General features: G+C 39.1%; 2 protein-coding genes and 1 long non-coding RNA gene across 4 annotated transcripts in view; all 3 read left to right on the top strand.

The window, feature by feature from the left end:
- Window positions 1-27,013, top strand: part of LOC138953818 (uncharacterized) — a 455,396-nt gene that overhangs the window by 340,768 nt on the left and 87,615 nt on the right. The window lies entirely within an intron of this gene.
- On the top strand, window positions 112-13,567 carry LOC138953724 (deubiquitinase DESI2-like). 2 transcript variants are annotated; one of them, XM_070325614.1, is made up of 8 exons: window positions 112-233; window positions 1,002-1,077; window positions 3,281-3,525; window positions 3,966-4,038; window positions 4,674-4,767; window positions 5,544-5,685; window positions 6,068-6,336; window positions 11,265-13,567. In XM_070325614.1, the coding sequence occupies exons 3-8, from the start codon at window positions 3,487-3,489 to the stop codon at window positions 11,341-11,343; spliced, it is 696 nt and encodes a 231-aa protein (XP_070181715.1). In that variant the 5' UTR covers window positions 112-233; window positions 1,002-1,077; window positions 3,281-3,486; the 3' UTR covers window positions 11,344-13,567. The 2 variants fall into 2 exon arrangements, with proteins under 2 accessions (XP_070181715.1, XP_070181716.1); XM_070325615.1 differs by having other exon boundaries at window positions 129-227.
- Window positions 15,913-27,012, top strand: LOC138953721 (ras-related protein Rab-32B-like). The gene is made up of 9 exons (XM_070325610.1): window positions 15,913-16,496; window positions 17,911-17,943; window positions 18,475-18,571; window positions 19,721-19,777; window positions 21,716-21,748; window positions 22,125-22,152; window positions 22,659-22,733; window positions 23,330-23,438; window positions 24,554-27,012. The coding sequence occupies exons 1-9, from the start codon at window positions 16,403-16,405 to the stop codon at window positions 24,724-24,726; spliced, it is 699 nt and encodes a 232-aa protein (XP_070181711.1). The 5' UTR covers window positions 15,913-16,402; the 3' UTR covers window positions 24,727-27,012.

The following is a 27,013-nucleotide window of genomic DNA, read 5'->3' as shown; positions in this document are numbered from 1 at the left end:
CCTAAACAGACTCTTTAGACGTTCTGTTATGAGAAATTAGAGTGTACAACAAGATCACTGTATCAAGAGTACGAAAAATAATTGTATCAAGGTAACTTTTTGTCTGCATAGAAGAGGAAGTGACGTATCACACATTTAAGCCATACTGATGATCTTGATGCGATGATTCACATCTGAAAAATAGCTGGGGAAACCATCTGATTGATTGCTGGAACAGACTCTAGCTGGTAAAGGTAAAACCAGGCTCAGGTCTTTATACTTTCTAGCCTTTAAAGGCCCCTTGGACCGTGTATTGTTACTGATTCTGAGGTGGTGGCGAAATACTGGGCAAGGAACTGGGTCAACCATTGAACCAACAGGTTGTTTTTGAAGACTGGATAAATCTGAAGTAAATCCTGAAGGCGTTGACATGGATCTGTATCACATTGTATCACTGTATCAGTGTATGATAATGACACGAGTAGAATGTGGTTTAAACAAAGAACATTTACCAGTAGCACAATAGCAATGATGATGGTGTTTTGATTTAGATGCCAAGATGGGTAGTCTTTATACTATTGAGTATTGACTCTTTTGAGTGTTGGACTGTTACTGTTGGTGTTCTAAGACGCTGTGGGTGTGAGTGGGAAGAAAGAAATGTATGGTAAAACTGCAAGTTACAACGCATTGCAGATCTTTCAAGTTCAAGTAGAAGCAGCCCCACTGATGTCAGTGCTGAGATCAGTACTTCAAGAAGAACACTGGATACAGTAGTCTTCTTCTTCTACTTCTTCTTCTGTAGAGGACTGGGTTTTTGCGAACGTCTCAGAGTCTTGCGGTTGAGTCACTGTTACCGAGAGTGGCTAGCTACGTGATCACCATACCAAACAACATACACAGAACAGTTGCATGCGAAACCAAGCTAACATTTTGTATTGTAGTTGTGGTTGCTCGATTTCTTTTTGACCATTATTATCTTTTCTCATATTCTGATTTTAGCTGAATGTTACAATTTGTTGCAGGAGTAAACACCTCCAGGATGGATTTGTGTTGACCCAAACAAGAACACATTTGGCAGAGATTTGCCAACACGTACCAGTAAGTTACCAAGTATACTTGTATTACTAAATACTATACTTATGAGCACAGGAAATTGTATCAAAGCACCGGTCGATCGAACTATTCTACTTTGACCATGTGATATGTGTTTTTGCGACTGTTTTTTTGTCAGAAGTTGCTCGCCTACTGTTGAAATCCAAAACAGACTGCTTGTGTACGTTCCGAAAATCATGAATCAAAAAGGTAATAGTCATTATTAGAACATTCAACAATAGACGGAATGAAACATTCACTTGTACTGTTGAACCTGTTTATTATAACCATCCAGGTGATCAACCAAAAGTGGTTGTTTTGGACAGGTTTTCCTGAGGAAGGTTAATTATGTGGAAGGAAAGTTCCTCAGAGTAATCAGACTGAGCATTGATCAGTGTCTGTCTTAATGGATGGCCGCTGGCCGGTCATCCGTGAGCAAAAAAAATAGCGTGGAGATTTTCTCAGATGTTTTTCAAGTTGGACTTACAGGTTTGAAATTGTACAAGCTTCCATGGTTTGATGATCTCCAAACATAATTTTAGTTTGGTTGACATTGGTCAAATGTCAGGGTCACAGCGGGGGTCAAGTTGGGGTCATAACAAATGATTATTTTCTCTAATGATTTTGACTTTGAGACAGAGCTTTGAAACTTAATATACTTCAGTCGAAACTGCCGCAGCAACCACCTGTCAATCTTCTATCGGGAGGTCTTAAGTTCTTCGTCTTCAGCGTTCCAGAAATTCTGGTGACGTGTGAGCTCGTTTGCCCATTTGGGTTCCCCACACTATACTCTGAGAGCATAGTTAGCTTCACTCCGCTTTTGTTGAGTAGGCATGCTGGGTATTTTCGTGTTTCTTTAACCCACCGAACTCTGACATGGATTACAGGATCTTTTCCGTGCGCACTTGGTCTTGTGCTTGCGTGTACACACGAAGGGGGTTAAGTCACAAGCAGGTCTGCACACAAGTTGACCTGGGAGATCGAAAAATCTCCACTCTTAACCCACCAGGCGGCAGCGACCGGGATTCGAACTCACGACCTCCCGATTAGGAGGCCCACGTCTTACCACCACGCCACTGCGCCCGTCGGTCTTAAGTTAAGGGGGATTCCACTGTAAATTGTAATTGGACAAAGTGGAGTTGTATAATAAGCATTTGCTTTTCTTGTTTTCTATGGCACCTTTCCATATAGCGACTACCTGTCTATAACGAGCACTATTGTTCAGTCGTTATAGACAGGGTTGATCATAGTAGTAGTTTAGTATGATGACTTCCAAACCTGATCCACGTGAAAGATTATAATTTTCTCAAAAGCTCTTGCAGCAAGTGCTTTAAAATTGTCCACACTTTTTGGGTTTTAATTTTGATGACCTGTGGACATGAGCCAAGTCTGGTTGACCCGTGCCAAAGTTTGATTCATGGCAAGTTTGGGAATAATAACATGGCAAACTATTATCATCTGGTATGGTTTTGAAGCTAGAGCTGTAAAACCTTTTAATATTTTATAGAGTTTGAAGACCTCCAAACATGACCAAAGGGTGGTTGGCCGTTAAGACATTTTTAAGGTCATGGTGGGATCAAGTTTGGGTCAAATATAAAAATATATTATTTTCTTCAGATGGTTGTTATCGAGAGGTGGTCGTAGCTAGTACACCGACCTGGTGGCTTTTGGCGTAGATAAATAGGAGAAAAGTAAAGTTTACTTTTAATAGGGATGATCCATCACCAACAGCCCCCTCCTTATTTTGCTGAGGGAGAGGAACAAAAACGGAACAGATCTTCGGTGTATATGATCTCATTAAAAAGGGACAGGAAGATTGTGCATTAAATGATAGTTGTGTGAAATTGGAGAGAGGGGAAGATGTGGCAGGAAAGAATTCAGGTGTATCCCATTTTTTGGGGGGATAAGACAGGAAAGACTTCAAAGGGTCAAGAAGAAATTACTGATAGTTGGGAGAAGATAAAGAGAGGGAGATGAGCAAGACAGGAAAGAATTTGAAGGGTCAAGAAGAAAGTACTGATAGTTGGGAGAAGATAGAGTGGGGGAGATGTGACTAGACGAGGAAAGAATTCAGGTGCATGGATCTCATTTTGAAGGGGACAAGAAGATGATACTGATAGTTGGAGAAGGTAAGGTGGGGGGTGAGGAATTCCCCTTTTTCTGTCTGTGCCATTCAGCTGAGAGAAGTGACCCTGATTTGTTTGTCCAGGTGATCAGTGCAGGGAATGTCTGTGTTGACGCAAGGACCCACTTAGAGCAGGCCGGCAGCCAGGTAAACAGCAAGAGTTGAGCAGGAAGGGAGATCGACATCACTGCACACTGGATACACTGCTGTCATTACCTATCTGTGGGAAAGGGCGTTTTGTACCTCAAGTGGGGGTGAAGTGGTGTGCACAGGAGCAAAGTGGCTGTACCATGGCCCAGGAACCTGTTTTGGTCAATGTCTATGACATGGTGAGTTTGGGATTTATTGTTGATGTTGCAGTTTACTTTCTTGTCAATGGATGGTTTGTTGAGAATTTGGATGGTAAACTTTGCTTGAAGTTGAACAGGTGTGTGTGTGTGTGGTTTGTTAGCACTGTGGTGTGTGTCTGTGTGTACATGTTAGCGTGTAGTATGAGTACATCACTACATCATACATGATTCAGAGTGAAGTCCTCATATAGGTATTTGGAGAAGATTTAATTTGAATTGCCTGGGAATTGTATGTCTTCATTCATGTTTTGCTACACATGACATTATGATTTAAAGCCATAAGTGTAAAGTTAGAACTTTGCACTGCAGCATCATTTGCACACAGGCTCTTATTGGTCGCACTCTTCATGTACATATTGTAATACATGTATCATTTGTATGAAAACCGAACACAAAGCATGCGTTCTTTGCTGTTGCAGTATTGGATAAATGAGTACACATCTTCACTTGGCCTTGGCGTGTTTCATTCTGGAATTGAAATCTACGGAACAGGTATGGCTTGTTTATTTTCCTTCAGAATAATTATGACTTGTCAGGCCTGAAAGTGGCGAGTGTTTTACTCGCCATAGCAAGTAAAAACATGTAACTGGCGAGTAGAAATGTTCATCTACTCGCCAAATGTGAGTAAAGTTGCTGAAAAATATTGTTGGTCTGGCTAGTAAATTTTCAGAATTACTAACCAAAGACGAGTACACCATGTGTCGGACTTTCAGGGCTGCTTGTGCTAGCTTCGTTTAATGTCACTGTGTGCATCAATGTTGCGGGTTAGTATTATGTCAACCAATCACAGAATTTGTTTCATGGTCTTGAAATGGTAAACTGTTCTTATAGTTTGTTAATGAGTGAGTCAACTTAAAAAAAAGAACAGTTCTTGTTGTAATACATGCATGTTGTTTCTTTTGGATTTCGAATTGTTAGGAAATAACATTAATTTGATTTTGAAATCTAAAAAAAAAAGGGGGATTATCCACTCAATGCAGTAAAAAATCTGCCAGATGAGGTGTCAAAAGCAACTGGCTTGAACTTAAATGAAAAGTTGTGTTTAAACCAATAGTATGCTATTCATAATCTGTTCTGATAATGTAGCACTTTATTAAGATGAACATGTGTCTGTTTTTAATTTCCAGAATATGCATATGGTGGTCATCCTTTCCCGTTCTCTGGTGTATTTGAAATAGAGCCGAGAGATGCTGATGACTTGGGTGAACAATTCAAATTCAAGTAAGTGAATTGGTACATTGTAATGATGATGTGAAATCTAAAGTCAGTCTTTCCAACATAGTAATGAAAACATACCAGGCAGTGTCATGTGAGCGTTTGCATCCGCTTGCGGAACGGTAATTTTAATTAAAGAGAATGATGGCACTCCACTCCAGAGTAAAAGTAAAAATTTGTTCTGTAACTCCTACAAAGTTCACACAAAAAAGTTACCGATATATCATTTATTGATTTAAGCGTTGTCAGTGTGAACAAAGAGATGTATACATCTACCTCTCCACCACCTGCCTGCTCTTGTTAAGCCTTAAAGAGCTACCCTTGTTGGCCATTATAAAACAAAGTTTATGGTAGTAAATGTATATTCCTATTCACGTAATTAAAGGTCAAGGCTGCTACTTGCATTAAATGTTTGGTTTCTTAGTTTTTGAACCATAAGAGAGTTTTGAAACTTAAAAAGAATTCGTAACACGTCATCCCAAGACCGCTAAGTTTTCTGGGCTAAATGTGAAATGTGACCTCCAAGCTCAAGGACACAGGGAGGACTTAAACATTCTTTGGCATCTAGTGAACTTCTTGCATTGACGCTTTCAGACATAAGACATTCCCGCTGATTGGTGTAATTTAGGCATTTTCAAAGCTTCAGTGATCATTCTTGAGATTCAAAGATTGCACGATTTTGTATCTTTTCTTTAACCCCAAAATTAGGGGGAGGTTGGCATGCTTTCCAGCTTCTTTATAATGTCATCATCTCATGCCTGAACTTTCTTACTTGTCCACAGACAAACCGTTCACGTCGGCTTCACAGACTTCTCTCCAGATGACATCCGTCGCATCACAGAGCAGCTTGGCAAGGAGTTTCGTGGTGACCAGTATCATCTTTTGAACAAGAACTGCAACCACTTCTCCCAATCACTTGTACAGGTGTGTATCATGGACCAGTCATTTAAGACCTCCTATTTGAACCATCAGTTGATCAGACAGGCATGGATGTTGTGTTTCTCTTTGTATTAGTTGTACCACGTCTTCCACTTTCACTTGTTTCATTGGTTTTTTTATTTTTGTTTTTTTTATAGATTTAAATGTACTTATCTTTATTGCAAATTTCAGATTTGTTGATGCTGAGAAGATGTTGTTTGTATTTTAACTTGTTGGCTGCTTTTAACCCCAGTGGCTGTACATTTTCTCTCTCCAAGCATGTAGTGTTTAAAATAATCTACCAATGGCAATGCTATGTCATTTTACCGCCACTTCTTGTTGGTTTGGATTTATTTGAACTTTGTTCCTTTCCTGTCATCTTTCACAGATTCTGTGTGGTAAAGAACTTCCCAGCTGGGTGAATCGTCTGGCGTACATGAGCTCCTGTATCCCCTTTATCGAGCGCGCCATCCCCAAAGAGTGGCTGACACCCATGGCACTACAGAATGTCGTCAATGCAGACCAACACGCACACGAGACACAGCAAGCGTCAGCAACACCGCAACAACAAGAACAACAAAAACAACAACAACAACAACAACAACAACAACAACAACAACAACAGCAGCAACAACAACAGCAACAACAACCACACAGGTGACCTAGACATGCCTCTAGACTGCCTGTGTTCTGTTATTGTGATGTTTGTATTTGTGAGATTATAAAGATGTTTCTATTTTTTGTCTGATTTTTGTGTGTGACTCGGTTAAGTAGTCAGGGGAGTCTTTGTAATTATCTGCCAAAGGCCTTTCGGTTCGACAATTCTTCTAAAATCCATGTGTTGAATGTTGGTTAGGAGATATAACTACTATACTAGGTTCTATACCTCCAGTTGTAGGTGATGTGCAACACTATTATAGGTACTTAAAAATGACCGACTATATAAGACCAGATATGTTGAAGTTGTGCAGGTGGCTGAATACAGTAGAACTCCCCCTTAGCGACCCCCCTGTTTACGACCACCCCCTTTTTACGACCGATTTTGCTACCACGGATGCATTCTACTATATAATGAACCCCCAGTGAACGACTCACCCCAAAACGCGACTTACGACCGAGCTTTTGGGGGTGAATTACGACTTTCGCGGATTTGTAGTCGAACAGACGAAAACAATACATGGCGGCTCTTGCTCTCAAACTATCGCGAGACGAATTTTTTTTTAAATTTCGCGCACAATAGAATCCGCGGCGACTTCCTTAGGAGTCGGGAAGACGCAAATCCTGTGTATCATCAAGGATAAAGACCGAAAACGCGACTTACGACCGAGCTTTTGGGGATGATTTACGACTTTTGCGCATATTTCGAGCAGACGAAAACACAACATGGCGGCTCTTGCTCCTCCAACTATCGCAAGAAGAAATAAAAACGAAATCTCGCGCGCGCGAGATCCTAATTCATCCGGGTTTTTTTTCTGCACACTATCTTGTCACGACGACTGTCTTGTTGACAAACGAAGATTCGCGAAAGAAAAAGAAAAGCGCCGACTCTTGAGTAGAGAGCTAATAAAGTAATCGCTAATCGAGCGGAGTGGCAATCCGCGGCGACTTCCTTGGGAGTCGGGAATACGAAAATCCTGCGAAGCGAAAGTACGCAAAGAGAGGAGCCTGTACGAAGACCTCAACGATCGTGGTCAAGTTTAGCGATGCAAGGCGACGAATCATTCATATGAGCGGAAAGATGATTCGGGAGAAAAGTCATGCTTTTTATCGAGTTAGGACATTCGGATTTTACTGGTTGCGCCACAATGTCAAATGTGCTTCACTCAGCGGGGAGCGAGTATTACGCCATGAGTAAATTTTCTTTGAAATTTGAGTTCAAGTTGTTCTGCTGTAATGTGTTTGGGTGTGTGTGTGTGTGTTTTGATATATGACAGTAAACTGCAACTGTGTGTTTGTGTGTAAACATGACTAGATACACCGCAACCAAATTCATGACACAGGCCAAAAACTCAAACCCCCCTTTTAAGACCCCCCCTTTTTACGACCTAATTTTCAAGGTTTTTCCAAAGTGGTAAACAGGGGGTTCTACTGTACACCTTAACATGCCCACACCTGGGTAGTGCAACTCTTGTTGCTAACTTGTGACTTGGAGGAAGCAACCTTAATTTCCTGGCAATGGGATGATAAAATATTGAAATTGTCAATTGATAGAACACAAAGCTATATTACTGTTTGATGACCTCAGTGAAATTTTAAGGTCACACACCAATCTTGACTGCTTAACATAATCTGCTTTGAATTTTGGGCGTCATATAAAAAGCCCAGTTGAGCCTTATCAAGATTTAATTCTCGGTGAAGGGGGCTCATCTGCATATGCTCAGCATGTTGAAAGCAAGTTAGATAATTAGTACTAATAATGATGATGATGATGACATTCTTGAAGATTAGTGGATTTTAACTTTTAAGCAGAAGTCTTTGTCTGCTGTATGTTTTTTTCGCCCGGTTGTGTGTTGTATAGGTATGACAGGAGGATAGGGCTGACAAGTGTCATAAAAACATTTTAAGCTCTACAAAAAAGCTGAAATGACTGCGCTAGCTGGACTTGTGAGACTGAGAGCTAAGTTGCTGGCATAATTGCAAAATATAATGTTTCAGAATTTTTTTATTTGTTGTAGGTATCAGTATTTCTTTGAAGTGAAATTGTCGGGATGTAAAATATAACCTGGTAACTGAGTTATTAAGTTGTGAAACAATGTTTGATCTGTTATTGTGTTGACAATGTATGGGTCACCTTTTTTCAGAGGTTCATGTGAAGTCAGGTATGATCTCAGAGAGAGACAGAGAAGGACTGACTGACTGACAGATAGATAGTGGGTGCTTGAGTGTTATGTGAGTGGGTCTGTTTGTGTGTGTGTATTATGAAACAAATTCTTGTGAGATTAGCAACCAAGTTAAATGATGTGTTTATTAACACGACAAACATGGTTAAACAGTTGAGTGAGATGCTAAAGTTCCGTCTTGCATGATGTATTTGCATACACAAACCAGCATTTGTAGGGAAACAATTGTGCGGTGATTGTGCAAGTGAATTCCAGTTTGGCATTTACATATTCGAAGTATGTTGCTTCGGGTCGAGGCGAAACAAATTGTTTCTTCACAGGCAAAATGTTGTCCATGTGTGTGATTCAGCACTTTTCATATAGCAGCAGCAATGAACTGATGCTTTGAATGATTTGATTCATTGATGAATGGGATTAGAGTATTGCACTCTCACATTAGTAAACATAGAATATCAATAACACTAGTTTTTTTGTGCATTTAAAATATTAAACGTGATATTGATTGTGAGTTGTGGGAGCAAAACCCAAGAGATTCAGGCCAGTGCAATATTTGACTTACTGTTGGTAGGGGCACCACATTTTAATGACTCCTATGAATAATATATATCAGTTTACGATGCAGTAATAAAAAGGAATTATACATGGGCAATCTTACAAGAGGGTAGGTATGGTGTTAAGTGTAACATGATGTGTGTACAGTTTTCATCATGAACTGTTGCCTTTGTGATAGCTGTGTATTTCAAGAACAGTGTATTGTGTCATGTTGGTGGATCAAAACAAGTCTGGAGTGTACCTGTATTATTTTCTGTCCTTTTTGTTCATGAGTTTATTTTGTGTGTGGAGTGACCTTTTAATGTGGATTTTTTTTCTCCAGAGACTTTGTTAAGTTCCTCCGGTAATGAGTGTGTGACAATAATAATTTTGATACATTCATAACAGTAAAGTATGCAACAAATAAAGCTTAATCAGGAATGAGATTTTTGCATTTTCACAGCTTACTTGAGGTGGAAGTTTTTGGTTTTTTTAGTGAGGAGACATGCTTTTTAGTTATCTTTCAATTTTGAGACTTCATGCAAGCAAGCAGAGGTAAACATTCATGATTGATACAGTAAAGATTCATTACTTCTTCCTTATGTCATTCAGATCATGTTTACAGAGTGGTGCCAAGGTACATTGTGTATTCTAAAAGATTCAGGCATGGTTACTGTAGTACAACAAACACCAGCAACTACAAGTTTGCATCTGACAGTATTTTTAAATGGTGTTACTTCTTTGTTACCTGCGACGTCCTGAAACAAAAACCATCAATTTTATAACTTTTAAGCCAGTAGCATCATAAATGTCTTCGAGGATAAATTTAAGAAGAATTTGTATGCGTGTGAGATGAATATAATAAGCTGAAGTTGCAGAGCCTGAAAATATATACACATAGTGAAAGTTGTTGTTTCCCTTCTCTTTTTTCTTGCCCGTAACAAAATTATTCAATTTTCCTTCACGCTATTGAAAGGATACTTGTTTGATACTTGGCAACTTGTTTAATTACATTTTGTCATTATTAATATATTATATTATGTTTTGTAAAATACTCCAACATTATGATTTACACCTGTGACTGTGAGTTATGTGAGATTTTGCGTGTTAACAAATGTTTGTTGTTGTTTTGTTTGTTCATTGTATGAACTGACCAAGATTTGTACATATATATGTATTATTGTTTTCATTTGGCGACTTTTTAAAGTGTTTATTTTTTGTAATGGCAGAAGCTTACAATGTTACTCATCAAACCGTTCATAGTATGTGAATCCTGAATGTGTTCTTAAACATGTGCAGCTTACCTCTAATAGTCTGGATATTTCCTTCCAACTCCCAAGTCTGTGCATCTGGTTAGCTTAGCTTCTTTCACAAAGACTGCTGCAAAGTTATATCTTGTTTACTGACTTTCGTACGTATTTCCTGACAGGCATAAAAGGTGGAACAATATTCTTGGTTTGTTTTGCTAGCATGATCAATAACAGGGGCAAAGAGGAGACAACAGTATATGGGACCAGTGTACATCACTATCAGGGATGGCCAAATCTCAAAATGTTAACTGGCCGACCGGGCGAGTTCTAGCCCGCCATAAATTTTGCTGGCCCGGTACATACCACAGTTGCTACATCTGCCGTGTTTATATGGCTTTGAAACTCGTTGTATTTCAACCAAAAGTGTTGCATTGGACCAGAATGTTCACTGGCCAACCGGGCGAGTTGCCAGGCGGTTTCTACTAGCCCGGTGGATGTTTTACTCGCCCCAGGCGATTGGGCGGACGATTTGGCCATCCCTGACTATGTGTGTACAAAATAAGGAGAAAAACACAAAAGATACATGGATGCAATATGGAGAGTAACCCTTCCCCCAAATATAAACAGCAGGGTCCACAATGTTCGTAATTCATTTGTTTGGCTATTCAGCACGAAGTAAATCAGAGGACGTTCTAGATCATTAGAGGTCAGCTCTAGCGTTTGAAGGTATTTGTGATAATCTGTTCACTGGACTGTACATTTTTTTTTGTCAGTCGTCGTGTGTTCTGTCTGTGCTGAATAATGTCCATGTTTTATCTTTCTCTGAAATCATGATGATATCGTACCTTCAAGTGCAAACATGGAAGAGAAGATTGTTGAATTACATAAAATCTAATTTTTAAAGTTACTGATGCATTATTTTTCAGATGTACATGTACAACTATTTTTTTAATTTTGTTTTCAGTGATCTTTGTTATGAGTTTTTCAACATACTGGGCGTCAACGATCTTCTTTCTGCTGTCATGTCAGATGTGAACTCTTGAAGCCTGAAGGTGAACTTGGCATCACTATTGGTGTTAAACTGTTCCCCTTGCACTTCTTAAATGACGACAAGCTTGATATCTTTTCAGAAATAAAACATGGATTTTGTGCCTGTCCTTATTTCTTCTGATCTCTCTTCTTTTGATACCGCCCCCATCCCCCCACCCCCTACCCATCAACCCCCCCAATTCTTTGCGGGTGTATCTAGTGTTTTCGTTCTTTACTGCTTATCTTTCATTCGTATATATATATATCACATCTTAATTGTGACTTTGCTTCTGTATCGATTGTTTTGTTTGTGTTCTGTTCTGTTTTATAAATATGTATATGTATCTTGAAAGGGCATTCTTCAAAGAAGTAAACGAGAAGCCTCAGTAAGATTATTATGCATAGCACACATCAGTTGCAGTAATGTGCACATGCGGGAAGCAGTTTACCAATGCTTCAGCTTTAACTTTTTTTTTTTAAAGTATGGTATTGTTCTATAAATATTTATCTTCAGAGGGCAAAGTTGTAATCAAGTGTACAAGGATCTTCAGTAAGGTTACTGATATTTCTGCTTTAACTGCAAACATGATGGAATGCATTTAAAAGGCCATGGATCAAGAAAATTATACAGCAGCTTCTCTTTTTTAGTTACACAATGTAGTATATCACAAGAGCATATCATATTTATATGTTATTTTAGAACTTGAACTCTAGGGCCCAGATATTTACAAATACAAGTAGCTTACCAAACATTGATTGAATGGTACAGGTCTTTCTTTCATGTGGTGAGATCTTAGGGCCTGATTGTGTATGGCGTTTTGTTGTTCATTTTGTTATATATATATATATGCACCTTGGGTATAGAACAATTCTTATGTTATTCTTGGTCCCATCCATGGATTTTATTTTCTAATTTTTGTTATTGCCTTGTATGTAAATAGGTTGTACACTCTACAACTCAGCATTCTCCTGTCTTCAACAGTATTGTGCATTCTGGTAGGTGTAAACATTTAATTGTTGGATTTGCTTCAAAGCTATCCATATCCTGGGAGGAGATAAAAATTGATGGGGCAGGGGTGTAATAGTCCTTTTAATCCTAAACTTTGAGGTCTGCATTTCCAGAAGTGCACTTTACCATAAATCACAATCTGTTCATCATGGATACCTATTAACATTTAATTGAACTACAATTTTCTTTTATATGAGGCACCTGTTGTGAAAGAAAATCCCCTGATAAAGGATATTTGTTTTTTTGCCAATCAGTTAACTAGTCCAAAACAGGCTTTTCGTGGAAATTGAGGTCTAACGAATGACGTCTCACAACGTGCGTGGTCGTCCTTGGCGGTCAAGAAAGCCGCCGCGATCATTGCGCAGACAACACTTCTAGACCGCCAATATTTTTTGTGCGCATCAAGTGCTCCACATAAATCGGCCAGAAACGAAGCAATTGGGAAACCTGGATACACATGCAATGTAAGAACACTTTTGCTTGGTATCAAGTGTGTCATCTTGCGACGGTTTGTGCTGTATCAAGGAACACAGGAACCAGAATATTTGCCACCGAGAAATAAGTAGAGAGAACAGACATGGCCTTGGGATTGAGATTGGCTGGTATCATTAACCCATTCTCCTGTGTAGTTAGGCTAATATATATTGCTTTCATGCTCCGGTCTAAGCTCTTGTCCTTATTTCTGATCTCTCTTTCTCCTTTTGAAACTGCTGATGGCAAGCTAAAATAGAGTATATTGTCTGTTTATTCATCATTAATTTGTCGAGCAATGCAATATTTGTCCAGGGATGTACCATTGATCTTGGTGAAGTGTTGTGTCAAAGTACAAGAAAATTTTAATTTGTGTGGATTTTTTCCGTGTATGTGAAATATTGACGTGGAATTACAGTGCATATTTCATTTCAGTTCAAATTAGAACCTACTTTTTGAAGACGAGGTTTAATTGAATGGTTGCGTAAATTCTGTGTTATATTTTCCTCTCAAGATTTAACTTGTTCTGAAATGGTGGACTGATAAATTTGATCTGACCATTTCATTGTAAAGTATCAGACCTACTAGTCAAAAGTGTCAATGTGTGATTACTTTATTCCTGTTGTACAGTGATTAGGGATAGGTGTTGGATTTTATCTTGCCTTGAGGTACGAATCTCTCATTGATATTACAACAGAACATGTATAATACCATTTTAATCAGGAAAAACAAATATGCAATAAATTGTTGTTGCTCAGTTTGTCTTAGTTTTCTTTGAATGTCTGCAAGGCAGTGAAAAATTTCAGAGGTTGAAAAGATTCTAGTTGTTCTAAATCTTAAGTTTAAATGAGCATTATTTGGAAGCAGCCGGAAAGCCCATTAGAACACTCAGAACTTTATTGCATAAGGATAAAGGTTTTAGGCTTAGCCTAATCTTCCAACCTGCCCTTGGAACATATACAGAGAATAATTGTAAACGAAAGCAAAGACTGCGCACATACACACACACATACACACACACACACGCACGTATACACACACACACACGCACGTATACACACACACACACACACAAACTCACACTCGCTTACACACACACACACATGCACACATATACACACACACATCCCCCACACACACATGCTCGCGTACGCGCGCGAGCATGCGCTCGCATACCTACACACGTGCACATACTATCATTTCATACCTAAAATGAACAGTATCTCATCAAAGTATTAAACTAGTAAAACATCAAATTAATGGTCGAGTATAAACATAAAAAATATTGGACAGGTCAGGTGACAGGTCAAGACACAAAGATTGTTTCCAAGATGTACACACAGCCAGAATATCACCGAAAATCACCTGAAGGCATTACCGGCCTCAGTTTTTAATAAATAAATAATAATAAATAAATAAGTGAATAATTGAAGGGCAAAAATCGCAACATCTTCTAGGATATGTTAAAAGGGACATACTCACCCATTTATTTGGCAACTTTGACTTAAGATAATCTGTTCCTGACACATGCATTAATTCAACAGCAACATCCAACACATCTCAATTTATCTCAGGGAACACATAGTGTGATTTCTGTTTTTACATTTAGTCAAGTTATGACTGTGTGTGTGTGTGTGTGTGTGTGTGTGCGTGTAGAGCGATTCAGACCAAACTACTGGACCGATCTTTATGAAATTTGACATGAAAGTTCCTGGGTATGATATCCCCATACGTTTTTTTCATTTTTTGAGTCACTTGAGAAAAAGTGACTCTATGTAATCGGTCAGTGTTAGTCTGTCCGGCCGGCCGTCCGTCCGTAGACACCACCTTAACGTTGGACTTTTCTTGGAAACTATCAAAGCGATCGGGCTCATATTTTGTTTAGTCGTGACCTCCAATGACCTCTACACTTTAACGATGGTTTCGTTGACCTTTGACCTTTTTCAAGGTCACAGGTCAGCGTCAAAGGAAAAATTAGACATTTTATATCTTTTCTCGGAAACTATCAAAGCGATCGGGCTCATATTTTGTTTAGTCGTGACCTCCAATGACCTCTACACTTTAACGATGGTTTCGTTGACCTTTGACCTTTTTCAAGGTCACAGGTCAGCGTCAAAGGAAAAATTAGACATTTTATATCTTTGACAAAGTTCATCGGATGTGATTGAAACTTTGTAGGATTATTCTTTACATCAAAGTATTTACATCTGTAGCCTTTTACGAACGTTATCAGAAAAACAAGGGAGATAACTAGCCTTTTCTGTTCGGCAACACACAACTTAACGTTGGGCTTTTCTCGGAAACTATAAAAGTGACCGGGCTCAAATTTTATGTGAACGTGACTCATTGTGTTGTGAATAGCAATTTCTTCCTGTCCATCTGATGCCTCATATAATATTCAGAACTGCGAAAGTGACTCGATCGAGCGTTTGCTCTTCTTGTTTGATAAATGTCTTTGATGACGTCATATCCGGCTTTTCGTGAAAGTTGAGGCGGCACTGTCACGCCCTCATTTTTCAACCAAATTGGTTGAAATTTTTGTCAAGTAATGTTCGACGAAGCCCGGACTTCGGTATTGCATTTCAGCTTGGTGGCTTAAAAATTACTTAATGACTTTGGTCATTAAAAAACTGAAAATTGTAAAAAAAATATTTTTTTTATAAAACGATCCAAATTTACATTCATCTTATTCTCCATCATTTGCTAATTCCAAAAACATATAAATATGTTATATTTGGATTAAAAATAAGCTCTGAAAATTAAATATATAAAAATTAATATGAAAATTAAAATTTCGAAATCAATTTAAAAACACTTTCATCTTATTCCTTGTCGGTTCCTGATTCCAAAAACATATAGATATGATATGTTTGGATTAAAAACACGCTCAGAAAGTTAAAACAAAGAGAGGTACAGAAAAGCGTGCTATCCTTCTCAGCGCAAGTACTACTCTGCTCTTCTTGTCAATTTCACTGCCTTTGCTACGAGTATACGGTCTTGCTGCGTTGCATTGCGTTCAGTTTCATTCTGCGAGTTCAACAGCTTGACTAAATGTTGTTATTTCGCCTTACGCGACTTGTTTAATGTTTTGTTAATGCAATGGTGTAATACACGAATGTTCTGATCACAGATAAAACAAGACAGCATGTGCATACTTGTGTGCCTTTATTCTCTCTTTCATTCTGATCAATTATTTCAGTATGTATCACCATGCAGAACTCAATTTTCAGCTTTGATAAATTTATTGACATTGAGAGTCTGAAAAACTTGTTGAAAACGGTTTTTGTCCTGTTTATCCGTTAATAACTCTTCCAAATTATATTTAATTTTGTAGGTTTGAGAATTGTGTTCTCTCAAAGTGTGCCTATAACATGAGCAACAAAGTAAACAATGCCAGACCAAAAGCAGAACATGAAGACCAGTAAAACAGCTGAGCAGTTTGACCTTAAGGCTGTAACAATGACGCCGACGCACACGTAAACTAACATTCTACCAGGGAAAGTCGGGATGAAACGATGGCAGAAAAGCGAAAGTAGATCTTAGCGGAAGTACGTAGTCATGTGACTGATTGAATCACATGACTTGCTGGCAAAATGGCGGACGCGTCGGCTGCTGCAGCTGGTGCGATACGACAGCCCACGCAAGAACATCTGTACAAAGTTCTCGTCATCGGAGAATTCGGCGTTGGTAAGTGACTTTTGGTTTATTCTTAATACGTTTTCTTAACATTAGTTATGTCGTTTCATTCCCACTAGTTTCTTTCCATCTGTAGACATTGCTTTCGCACTTCAAAACCTTCCATTCTCAGAGATCGAAATGCACGACTTACGCCTTCTAACTGAAGCTGAGATAAAAGCGATAAGAAGCTAATATATTCATCATAAATGTGTAAAGTGTGATCACGAGTCTAACACATCTGCAGTTTCCCAGTGTGTGTGTGTGTGTGTGTGTGAGTTTCACTAGATGTTTGCTTTCGGATACATCACACAGACGATTTTTGCTATACATGTGTGTGTGTGTGTGTGTTTGTGTCTGTCTGAATAACAAAAAAATAGAAACACAATTATGAACATAATGCGAACTATCCATTGCAATGTGATGTTTGTTGTTGTTCTTGTTGTAAAAGCTGAACTGTACATTGGTTTTCAGTCAAAAATATAGTCTCATCTGTAGTCTGTTTTTAAAACCTTATTTCTAACAGAAACACATCAGTGCATTCAGACTTACAGATTAAACGAATGTCACCAGTAGTGTGCACATGTTACTGTTGGTATTTTTGTCCCATGATAAATCATTGACATCACTTGATCAGATGATACAGTATCAGACTTTGGGGTCATCAGCAGCAGCATAATAAAGGACTTAATTGTTATTGATTAACACTTTGATTACGGCAGTGACATAGTTATTGAAAAGAAGTTGCTGTTTGCAAACAGTGTTTGATGTCATTATTCATCCCTTAATTATCTTGCATGGATCACAGACATCGACATAGACCTTTTCATTCAGATACACACAGACGCGCACACACACACACACACACACACACACACACACACACACACACACACACACACACACATGTATCAAGGGTTCAAAGATTGTGCAAGGGTGTAATCAGATGAGGCTGAACTTTCTTTCGTGTGTTTTTTTTTATTTTTTTAACTCTGCACCAAACTAGAATTTAGCACGCCTTACTTCCTAACTTGGGCGGGGATGTAGCTCAGTCGGTAACGCGCTGGATTTTTTATCCAGTTGGCCGCTGTCAGCGTGAGTTCGTCCCCACGTTCAGCGAGAGATTTATTTCTCAGAGTCAACTTTGTGTGCAGACTCTCCTCGGTGTCCGAACACCCCCGTGTGTTCACGCAAGCACAAGACCAAGTGCGCACGAAAAAGATCCTGTAATCCATGTCAGAGTTCGGTGGGTTATAGAAACACGAAAATACCCAGCATGCTTCCTCCAAAAGCGGCGTATGGCTGCCTAAATGGCGGGGTAAAAACGGTCATACACGTAAATGCCGTGGGGGTTTCAGCCCATGAACGAACAAACAAACAAACTTCCTAACTTTTGCTATTGATTTCTTTTTGTTCCACATTGCAGGTAAAACTTCTGTCATCCGCAGATACACTGAAGGTATACAACTTGTATTTTCCAGTGAATGTCGTGCTTGTTAGTATAAAGAAACAAAATGGTTCCTTTGATTGAGCAATAAAGATGCTTACTTTGAGTTGGATAAGAAGATCAAAATTTATGCTATTCATTACAAGTGCTTCGCTAAAAAAGTTGTTTTTGTAGCCAATTACTTTTTAAGAGCTCAAATGTGGTAGCTGAGAAGTAGTGGCTGGGATGCAAAGCCAGTATGTGCACACATATATAAGTGTATGTGTGTGAGTGTGGGGGGGGGGGGGTGGGGGGTGCGTGTGTGTGTTATGCATCAGTCTATCTGTGTATCCTTCAGTCTGTCCATCCATCTGTCTTTTCATATCTATGTGACCATCTTTGTGTCTTTGCCTCTGTGTACATGTTTACAAATTGTAGGAAAATTGTGAATTTGTTGGTAAAACATTTTAACGTTTTGGGGTGTGGACACTTCACACATCAAACATGCATCCGGTCTAGCTGCTCATCATTGCTTTCATTTGTTCATTTTGACTGCACTGACAGGTTACTTTTCCCCAAACTACAAGCTAACAATAGGAGTGGACTTTGCCCTGAAGACTGTTGACTATAATGAATCAGCCAAAGTGAATTTACAGTTGTGGTAAGTCAAAACCACACACACACACATGCACACACACACACACACTCACACATACATTCATTTACACACAAAGTCACACACATGTGTGCTTGCCCACATATACACTTGTACACAAATATATTTTACTTACGTATGTCAGCATTAAAATTCATTGTCAGCTGGAAAAAAAAGTATAATAGGAGAGTGTTTTGATTTTCACAATGAGCCTGGTTAATAAAGTAGGGCGGGGATGTAGCTCAGTCGGTAGCGCGCTGGATTTGTATCCAGTTGGCCGCTGTCAGCGTGAGTTCGTCCCCAAGTTCGGCGAGAGATTTATTTCTCAGAGTCAACTTTGTGTACAGACTCTCCTCAGTGTCCGAACACCCCCGTGTGTACACGCAAGCACAAGACCAAGTGCGCACGAAAAAGATCCTGTAATCCATGTCAGAGTTCGGTGGGTTATAGAAACACGAAAATACCCAGCATGCTTCCTCCGAAAACTGCGTATGGCTGCCTAAATGGCGGGGTAAAAAACGGTCATACACGTAAAATTCCACTCGTGCAAAAAACATGAGTGTACGTGGGAGTTTCAGCCCACGAACGCAGAAGAAGAAGTTAATAAAGTAGAAGCAGGATAGAAACGAGTAGCAAGAGGTAGTTGTGTTCCACTTACCCCAAAATGAAATCTTCTTGTTATGCAATTGGCACAGGACACATGTTTTGTTATTGCTTAAGGCCCCCCCAAAAAAAGTTGTATGTTTCTGGTAACATGGCTACAAAAAATAGGGTAGGTAGGTAGGGATGTTTAATTTTTTAATTTTTTAATCTTTATTTTTGGTCAGGGTAGAAAATAACTATACAGTGACGCAAAGAGACTGGACTTACTATACAAAGAGAAAGACAATACATTACAAAACAAATGAGACAAAAGGGATGTGGGGTTATCCCCCTTGTGTCGTCTGCCGTCAGTTACTTTCGTTTTGACGTGTTTTTTTTGTTTTTTGTTTTTTTTACAAATGCAATAAAAAAAAAGTCTAGGGTCGGCGGGAAAAAGCTAGGTAGGGTCGGGTGACCAGAAACATACAACTTTTTTTTGTTGGCCTAAGTACTATAAAACACTTCTTTCTTCAGATGAATGCGTGTGACCTTTTTTAATACTCTTTTTTTCAGGGATATTGCTGGTCATGAACGATTTGGGCACATGACCAGGGTTTACTACAAATATGCGTATGTACTTTCAGCTCAATGATTCATGTGTATATGTATGTGTCTGTTCGCATGTGTGTGTGTGGTAGTGTTGAAAGCAGGCCATGAACTTTCTCAGAATGAGTGTGTCTTTTTTTTCGTTTTTATTCTTAAATAAGCAACAACATTGAAACACATACACTTTTCATGACATCACCATGAAAAAGTTTAAACTTTGATTAAAGTTTTCAGTCATTAACATTATTCATGTTCATGTCGTATGCGTCCGACAATACATGTATCGATAGAAGGAGTTTTTAGTTTGTGTTGTACGTTGTTTTTACATGTAAGCTGAAGACCTTGTTGTACAGTAGAACCCCTCACAACGACCCCCCTCTCTAAGGACTACCCCGCCACAACGACCCTTTTTTTTTTAACCGATGTGTTTCCTTATATAGTTGTCACCAGTGTAGCGACCACCCCGCTCTAACGTCTAAGGACCGACCTAACAGCTTGTGTAACGACTTTGTCAGACAAAGCCAAGACTCAGTCAGCGTAACGCATCACTGACAAACCGGTTATAACCAGTTATAACCGTCTTGCGTAAGCAAAGGCACTAATTAACCGCTGAGAGGTGTGATGGTTGGGTGGGCTGAGTAAACATCACAAACCAATCATCGAGAAAACAAACTCACGTGACCAACACACACCGTTCAATTCAGTCAGAATAGACAGTCTTTGGACAGAAGAGCAGTGGAGATCGACATGGCGTCTACAAAGAAAAGAAAATATTTAACTCTCGAGAATCGAGTGAATGTTGTGAACAGACACAAAAAGGGAGAAACTGCCATCGCGATTGCAAAAAGTCTTGATGTTGGAAAATCGCAAATTCAAAGAATTATCCAACTCCAAGAAAACATTCTGAAAAAGGTGGGGAAGTGGTGACAAGGCAGTGAACGCACTCACCATGCACTGACATCATACAAAAGCAGCCACACAAACACAGCACAGAGGCAGAGGCAGGTGTGCAGATGCTTTGTGAGAATAAGCGTTGAAAACCAGTTTGAATAAAAAACCAGCAGATAGAGCCGCATGTCATAATCATTCTTCTTGTCTGGCTTTATTGACTGCATGCCGATCTTGTGGCAGTGACTTTTCACTCTTCAGTCGGACTGTACACAAACCGCTCTCACTCTCCCTCACTGACTACCCTAAGCGCTGACAACTGATGTTTGGAAGAGTACACCTCTCTATTTCTCTCCAATGCTCTTCCTGCTGACTTCAGTGACACCGGACACCCCACTGAGTTTAGCCAGCTACCCCCCCCCCCCTCTCTCTCTCTCTCCCCCCAGCCATGTACTGTTTGGTGCTGTGGCCAGAGAGGTGTCACCGGCTGCACTGTTCACTCAGAGCAAAACTAGTTGACTGTGTCTAACTTTTGACAAAGCAACACAACTGAAGGGTTCACAGATTAGGTAACCGACTCACTGGTCAAGCTAGGCTGCAGGGAAACAAGAGTATCTTGTCAATGAAAGAGGTTACACACAGATACGCGATGCTGAGAACGGTGGCCGATTTTTCACTCTCTTTCTCGGAGGGCCTTCATCATTGCAGGGACTGCTGTAAAGAAATGCTTGCTCAGAAACTAACTCTTTTTGCATTGAAACATGCACCAGAACTGGTGGACACCATCGACAATGTCAAACATGAAATCGAAGCAGTTTGCTTGAGGAAACGGTCGTCAGCAACTCAAACTTCTCTGTTTTCTTTTTTTAAGAAAATCTGAGGTGACTTTCTTTGTGGCCCCGCCCCCTCCCTCTGTAAGGACCCCCCTCCATAAGGACCGATTTTTGTCAACATTTTCAAGGTCGCTAGAGAGGGGTTCTACTGTACTTACATTTACTTTGAAAATTATATAAGTTTAAATTAAAATATTAAATGTCTTATTCATTCTTTTCTTGTTGTTGTTGTCTTTTTCAGAATTGCTGCCATTGTTGTTTTTGATCTATCAAGGTACTTTTGTTTTGATACTTTTCAGAGAGAGATAGAGAGAATGTTTGTGTGTGTGAGCTTGTGTGTGCATTATTTTCATGTAATAACAGTTAGTCACTAATATTGACCTTCAAGGAAATACATTTGTTTGATTATGTAATTGTATACAATTTCTCAAAACCAGTATTCTTCAATTCTGAAAGATGAAAAATGATAATCTGCAACCAACTTCTTCCTTTTGAGGAAGTAGTGAAGTTCAATGTACTTTTTTTGTGTTTGTTTATTTAGTTTTTATTATCAGTATCACTCATGCATGTGCCTCTGTGTATTTGCATTTCACTGTGTATTTCAGTGTGCTTGTGTTAAAGTCAATTTTGTTCTTGTTTTATTCTCCTAGGCCAGCAACCTTTGACGCTGTTTTGAAAGTAAGTTATATACTTTAGTTTCATTTAAAAGAGGAAAAGCTTTGCACATTTAAATTGTGTGCAGATGACATAGCATACATAGCATGTAAGTTTTGTTTTTCTGGCTACACATTTGTTGTGAACAAATTTGAAGTTCAGTACATGTAATTCAAAATAAAAGTAATGCACATTAATTACACCTAAAGAAGGGCATTGTTTGAGTCAAAAAAGTTTTAATTCACTTGCATTTTTGGGGGTATGGACTTACAGGTTAAACTTTTTTTTTATGTGATGTACACAATAATAATAATAATGAAAGCTTGTAATACTGTATTCTGTCATAGACCTATATTAGAATATAGGTCCCTGATTCTGTAAACCACACCCTGCTTTATAAAAGTACAGTTACAAATGGACTTTTTAGTAAGCCTTGTTTCTGCTTTCAGAGTGTGGGATAATATACTGGTCCAGAGCTTACCTTCTAACTAGCAAACTGTATTAACTAACTTGTTGTGCTTTATTTATAGTGGCTGGATGATGTCAACTCTAAGGTGATGCTGTCAAATGAAGAGCCGGTTCCTGTTCTCCTTCTGGCAAACAAGGTAAACGTGTAACAGAGTGCCTAAACGCACATCAATCACATTTGGATGCGAAGCTGGGTGGAGAATTTTAGAGCTAATTTAATAGCCCTATAAAAACTATTGTGGGTACGCAAAGGTTCCCAACAACATACACGGATACAGCAGCACCCAGAAGAAATGTCGAGCTATAAATAGCTCACGTTCTTCAAAGGCAGACAACTGCAGAGTCTGTTTTGAAGGGCGACGCAGTAGTCTCCCTGTCACACTACCCCTTTCAAATGCTAAATTTCAACTGCATCTGGGGGGACTACCCCCCCCCTCCCCCCCCAGACCATCTGCCTGCCCAGCCCCTATACCCTTGCCTCATTTTGGAAGCCCCTCCCTCTCAGACACAAGGGCCAACCCTGAATGCTATACCAATTCTTGCATGAATATTGCTGCCAAAGAATTGTTGACTAAGATGAGCATGAGTCTGACATTGCTACTGATATACATGTATTTGATAATTGGAATACTTTTACACCCATTAACCTATTATCAGTAATCTTCCCTAAGCTTTTCATTGGTTACAGGAATATGTGTATGACCCACAAAACATTGCTGCATAAATGTTGCAGTGTGACATTGACGAGGTGAACATTGACAGAGATAAGATTGACAACTTCTGCAAAGAACATCACTTCATTGGCTGGTTCCCCACTTCTGCAAAATCTAACACAAATGTTGGTGAGTCACGCTTGATTTTGCATGTCTATTTAACCTGTCACACCATCTTATTCTCACAGGGGGCCTGGTAGCTCAGTGGGTAGATGACTGAACTCGTGATCCTCAGGTCAAGGGTTAGATTCCAGGCAGGGGTGGACATAGGTCAACTGTCTGGACGTGCAGACTCAGAGACAGTATCCATGTCCCACCTCTCGTGTCACCATCACCAGAAGTGCAGATGGTTGAATACACCTAAAAATACACACACCTGGGTCGTGTGACGCTTGTTGCTGCTAGCATTTTGTCCATATTGGCGTAATTGTCACAATGTTTTCTTCATGTTGCTTGTCAGAGAGTTTCTCATGCAGCTACATGTGATCATCTGAACTTTTGACAAATAAATGGAATTTCTACATTGAATACCATGAAATGCTTATTATTTTTCCACTTTTGTTTGTGGTAGTAAGTAAAACAGAGTTGAACGAATGTTATTTGTAATTGACGGGCGCAGTGGCGTGGTGGTAAGACGTCGGCCTCCTAATCGGGAGGTCGTGAGTTCGAATCCCGGTTGCTGCCGCCTGGTGGGTTAAGAGTGGAGATTTTTCCGATTTCCCAGGTCAACTTCTGTGCAGACTTGCTAGTGACTTAACCCCCTTCGTGTGTACACGCAAGCACAAGACCAAGTGCGCACGGAAAAGATCCTGTAATCCATGTCAGAGTTCGGTGGGTTATAGAAACACGAAAATACCCAGCATGCCTCCCCCGAAATCGGCGTATGCTGCCTGAATGGCGGGGTAAAAACGGTCATACACGTACAAATCCACTCGTGCTAAAAACGTGAGTGAACGTGGGAGTCTGAGCCCATGAACGAAGAAGAAGAAGAAGAAGAAGTTATTTGTAATTCAGGAACAAAAAAGCTGCCATAAGCGGAATAGGTGCAGTGGTTGTATTAGAGTTGAAAAGATGCTCCTTGTAGGCATAAAAATACGGTACGTCTTTTGGAAAATAAGCCTGAGAAGTTTGGACATGGAGACAACATCCTCTTGTGGTCACCATCAAAAACCACATAATCTTTGTTACAAGCTCCTGTGGTTGATTTTGTCATTCTGCAAATTCATTCTGATGATTTGCTGCAGAAGAGGCGATGAACTTCCTGATAGAACACATCCTTTCGCTGCCAGTGGAGACACAGCAGATGTCTCCAGAAAGACAGTCGTTACCAAACTCTGTGACATCCTCTCTTGAAACGTCATACGGTTTCAGTGGGAAAAAAGGCAGAAGTGAAAGCTCCGCGTGTTGTAAAGTATGACTTGCTTGCATGCTAGGTGTGGTATTAGCTTGATGTACTGAGATCCAGTTAGGCCATGAGTTGTGAAGAAATCCAAAAGATAAACTGCTAACATTCCTTGGCGAACGACAAGAAGAGAACTGCTAACATTCCAAAATCAAGAATAAAAAACCAAGGTCAGTTATTGGCACGTTGAATTATAGACAAAACCAAACATTTGCTAGTATATCGACCTAGCAACCTTTGAAGTGGATAGAGAAACAAAATAAAAATGACATAATGAACAGAAAACGGCTCAACTGAGCTGAATCTATTTTTTGTTTACTATGTCATTTCTTAATTTGTTCACTTCAAAGACTGCTAGCTTTATGTACTATAAGCTGAACACTCCAATGACTGACTTTTCCTTTTTGATTTTCAAGTTGTGAAGAGTTTTGGTTGTGTGTTGCAGGTTGTGTAAATTTGCAGATCAAGTATATTTTGATCAGCTAGACGGAATTATACTACAGTGCAGTGAGTCGATCAGACATGTAAATTAATAGATCAAGTATGCTTTGATCAGCTAGACTGAATTATACTACAGTGCAGTGAGTCGATCAGACATGTAAATTTATAGATCAAGTATATTTTGATCAGCTAGACTGAATTCCACGGCAGTGCAATGAGTCGATTAGACATGTAAATTCATAGATCAAGTATATTTTGATCAGCTAGACTGAATTATACTACAGTGCAGGGCAAATCATGTTTTTGTTGATTGCTTTTGTGATGTTCTATCAGAAAACCACACCTCAACTTTCCGACTTCTGCTAGACTGTTTTTGTGTTTGTTTGTTTGTTGTTGTTTTGTCTAATTGCCATGATATGGTTTGGTCAGGTATATTTCAGATTGTTCAATACAAATATGTTGCATCCGTAGAGAGAGAGGGAGGGAGGCAGGGAGAGAGAGAGCAACTTTTAAACATTTTTAAATGATGCTGCACACTACTGCTCAAACATAACAACTGCATTCTGCGTCTTTGTGTTCTTACTTGTGCTGGATTTGTACTATTTAATTCCGGGATCGCAGTGCAACAAGTACACGTATTAATGCAAATGCAAAAAATGATGAGAAAGCTTGTAGGGAAATGGTCTAGAAAGTCTGCCGTTTAAAATTTAGCCTTGATATTTTGGGAGGAATTGAAGTGAAATTAATCTTAAAGTTTGGCTCATAAGCATTAATGTTAGATGGATTTATTTATGAAAAAGTTAAATTGAGTTCATTTGATCAATAATGCAAAGAAGTAACATTTCTGTATGTCAAAAGACAAGGCGTTTATGTAGTATAGTGTTGTTTGTCCTGTTTGATGGCCAGACCGGGTCATTTTGTTCAATGTTTGTGCTGATTATCTTAAAACTGTTCGCTTTAGTAATACAATGTATTGGTTCAACATTACGCAATGTAGTTTTACAATTGTGGTGCTGTTTTGGGCTCTCTACAACTGGTAATTTGCTGGAATGGTTAGTTTGGTAAAACGATATGGTTTAATCCAATAACAAAATTAACATTGCAGGGTGTATAAATGTTTACTCGTTACCTTAGAGAATAATAAAAAATTATTCCCTGCAACAAAAAGTTGCCGAGTGGTTTTTTTAAAGACCTTAAAATGTACTTCCTTGCATTTACCTGCTGTTATTTTTGTGCATGCGAATGTTTTACTTTTTACAAATTTATATATTTTATTCAATGTACATGTACTTAAAATACCAGGGTTATAAACCTTTTACTTCAACTACGTCCGACATGCAATGTGTGTGAGATGTATACTTGAACCCCTTGAAAGATACATAGGTTTTACCACCAAGATGTACTAAGTAGTACGTCTCCTTAGTTATAGATGCTTTTTCTAAAGCAGTTTTGCTCATGGCATCGATAAGCATATTCTCACTTAAGTGTGTGTGTGTGTGTTGTCAAAAAGATGATGCAACTGCATGTAGTACGGAGATTTTTGTTGTTGATACAAGTTTAAAAGTATTATTGTGTACACATGTGATGATTTCTATTTTTGAGATGGTATTTTTATAAACTTGTTGTTGGGAAATATTTTTTTACATGTATCTTTTTGGTGTCTTTGTCTTTAAAATGAGATGTTCAGTAGGCTCATTGTTTTGGAAGTTGTGAACACCAGTGGTTAGTGAAAACAAAAAGAAACCCACTTGTTCAGTTTATTGTTTTACCAAAAGCTGTTCATGACAAGATGGTCAAGAAATTAACACTCATGTATCATTTTTCCTTCATTTTTTGAGAGAAATAAATTATATAAACAAAG

This window comes from Littorina saxatilis, linkage group LG17, assembly GCF_037325665.1.
Source record: "Littorina saxatilis isolate snail1 linkage group LG17, US_GU_Lsax_2.0, whole genome shotgun sequence".
In the NCBI taxonomy this organism is placed as follows: domain Eukaryota; kingdom Metazoa; phylum Mollusca; class Gastropoda; order Littorinimorpha; family Littorinidae; genus Littorina; species Littorina saxatilis.
Note: the sequence above shows the minus strand (reverse complement) of the source record. Positions and strands in the feature narration are given on the sequence as shown.

Excerpts from the sequence above, each read along its gene's own strand:
- LOC138953724 (XM_070325614.1), top strand. The coding sequence starts at position 3,487 with ATGGCCCAGGAACCTGTTTTGGTCAATGTCTATGACATG. Across the intron at positions 4,039-4,673 it reads AATTGAAATCTACGGAACAG|AATATGCATATGGTGGTCAT; the intron begins GTATGGCTTGTT and ends TTTAATTTCCAG. Across the intron at positions 4,768-5,543 it reads GGTGAACAATTCAAATTCAA|ACAAACCGTTCACGTCGGCT; the intron begins GTAAGTGAATTG and ends ACTTGTCCACAG.
- LOC138953721 (XM_070325610.1), top strand. The coding sequence starts at position 16,403 with ATGGCGGACGCGTCGGCTGCTGCAGCTGGTGCGATACGACAGCCCACG. Across the intron at positions 16,497-17,910 it reads CATCGGAGAATTCGGCGTTG|GTAAAACTTCTGTCATCCGC; the intron begins GTAAGTGACTTT and ends TCCACATTGCAG. Across the intron at positions 23,439-24,553 it reads AAAATCTAACACAAATGTTG|AAGAGGCGATGAACTTCCTG; the intron begins GTGAGTCACGCT and ends GATTTGCTGCAG.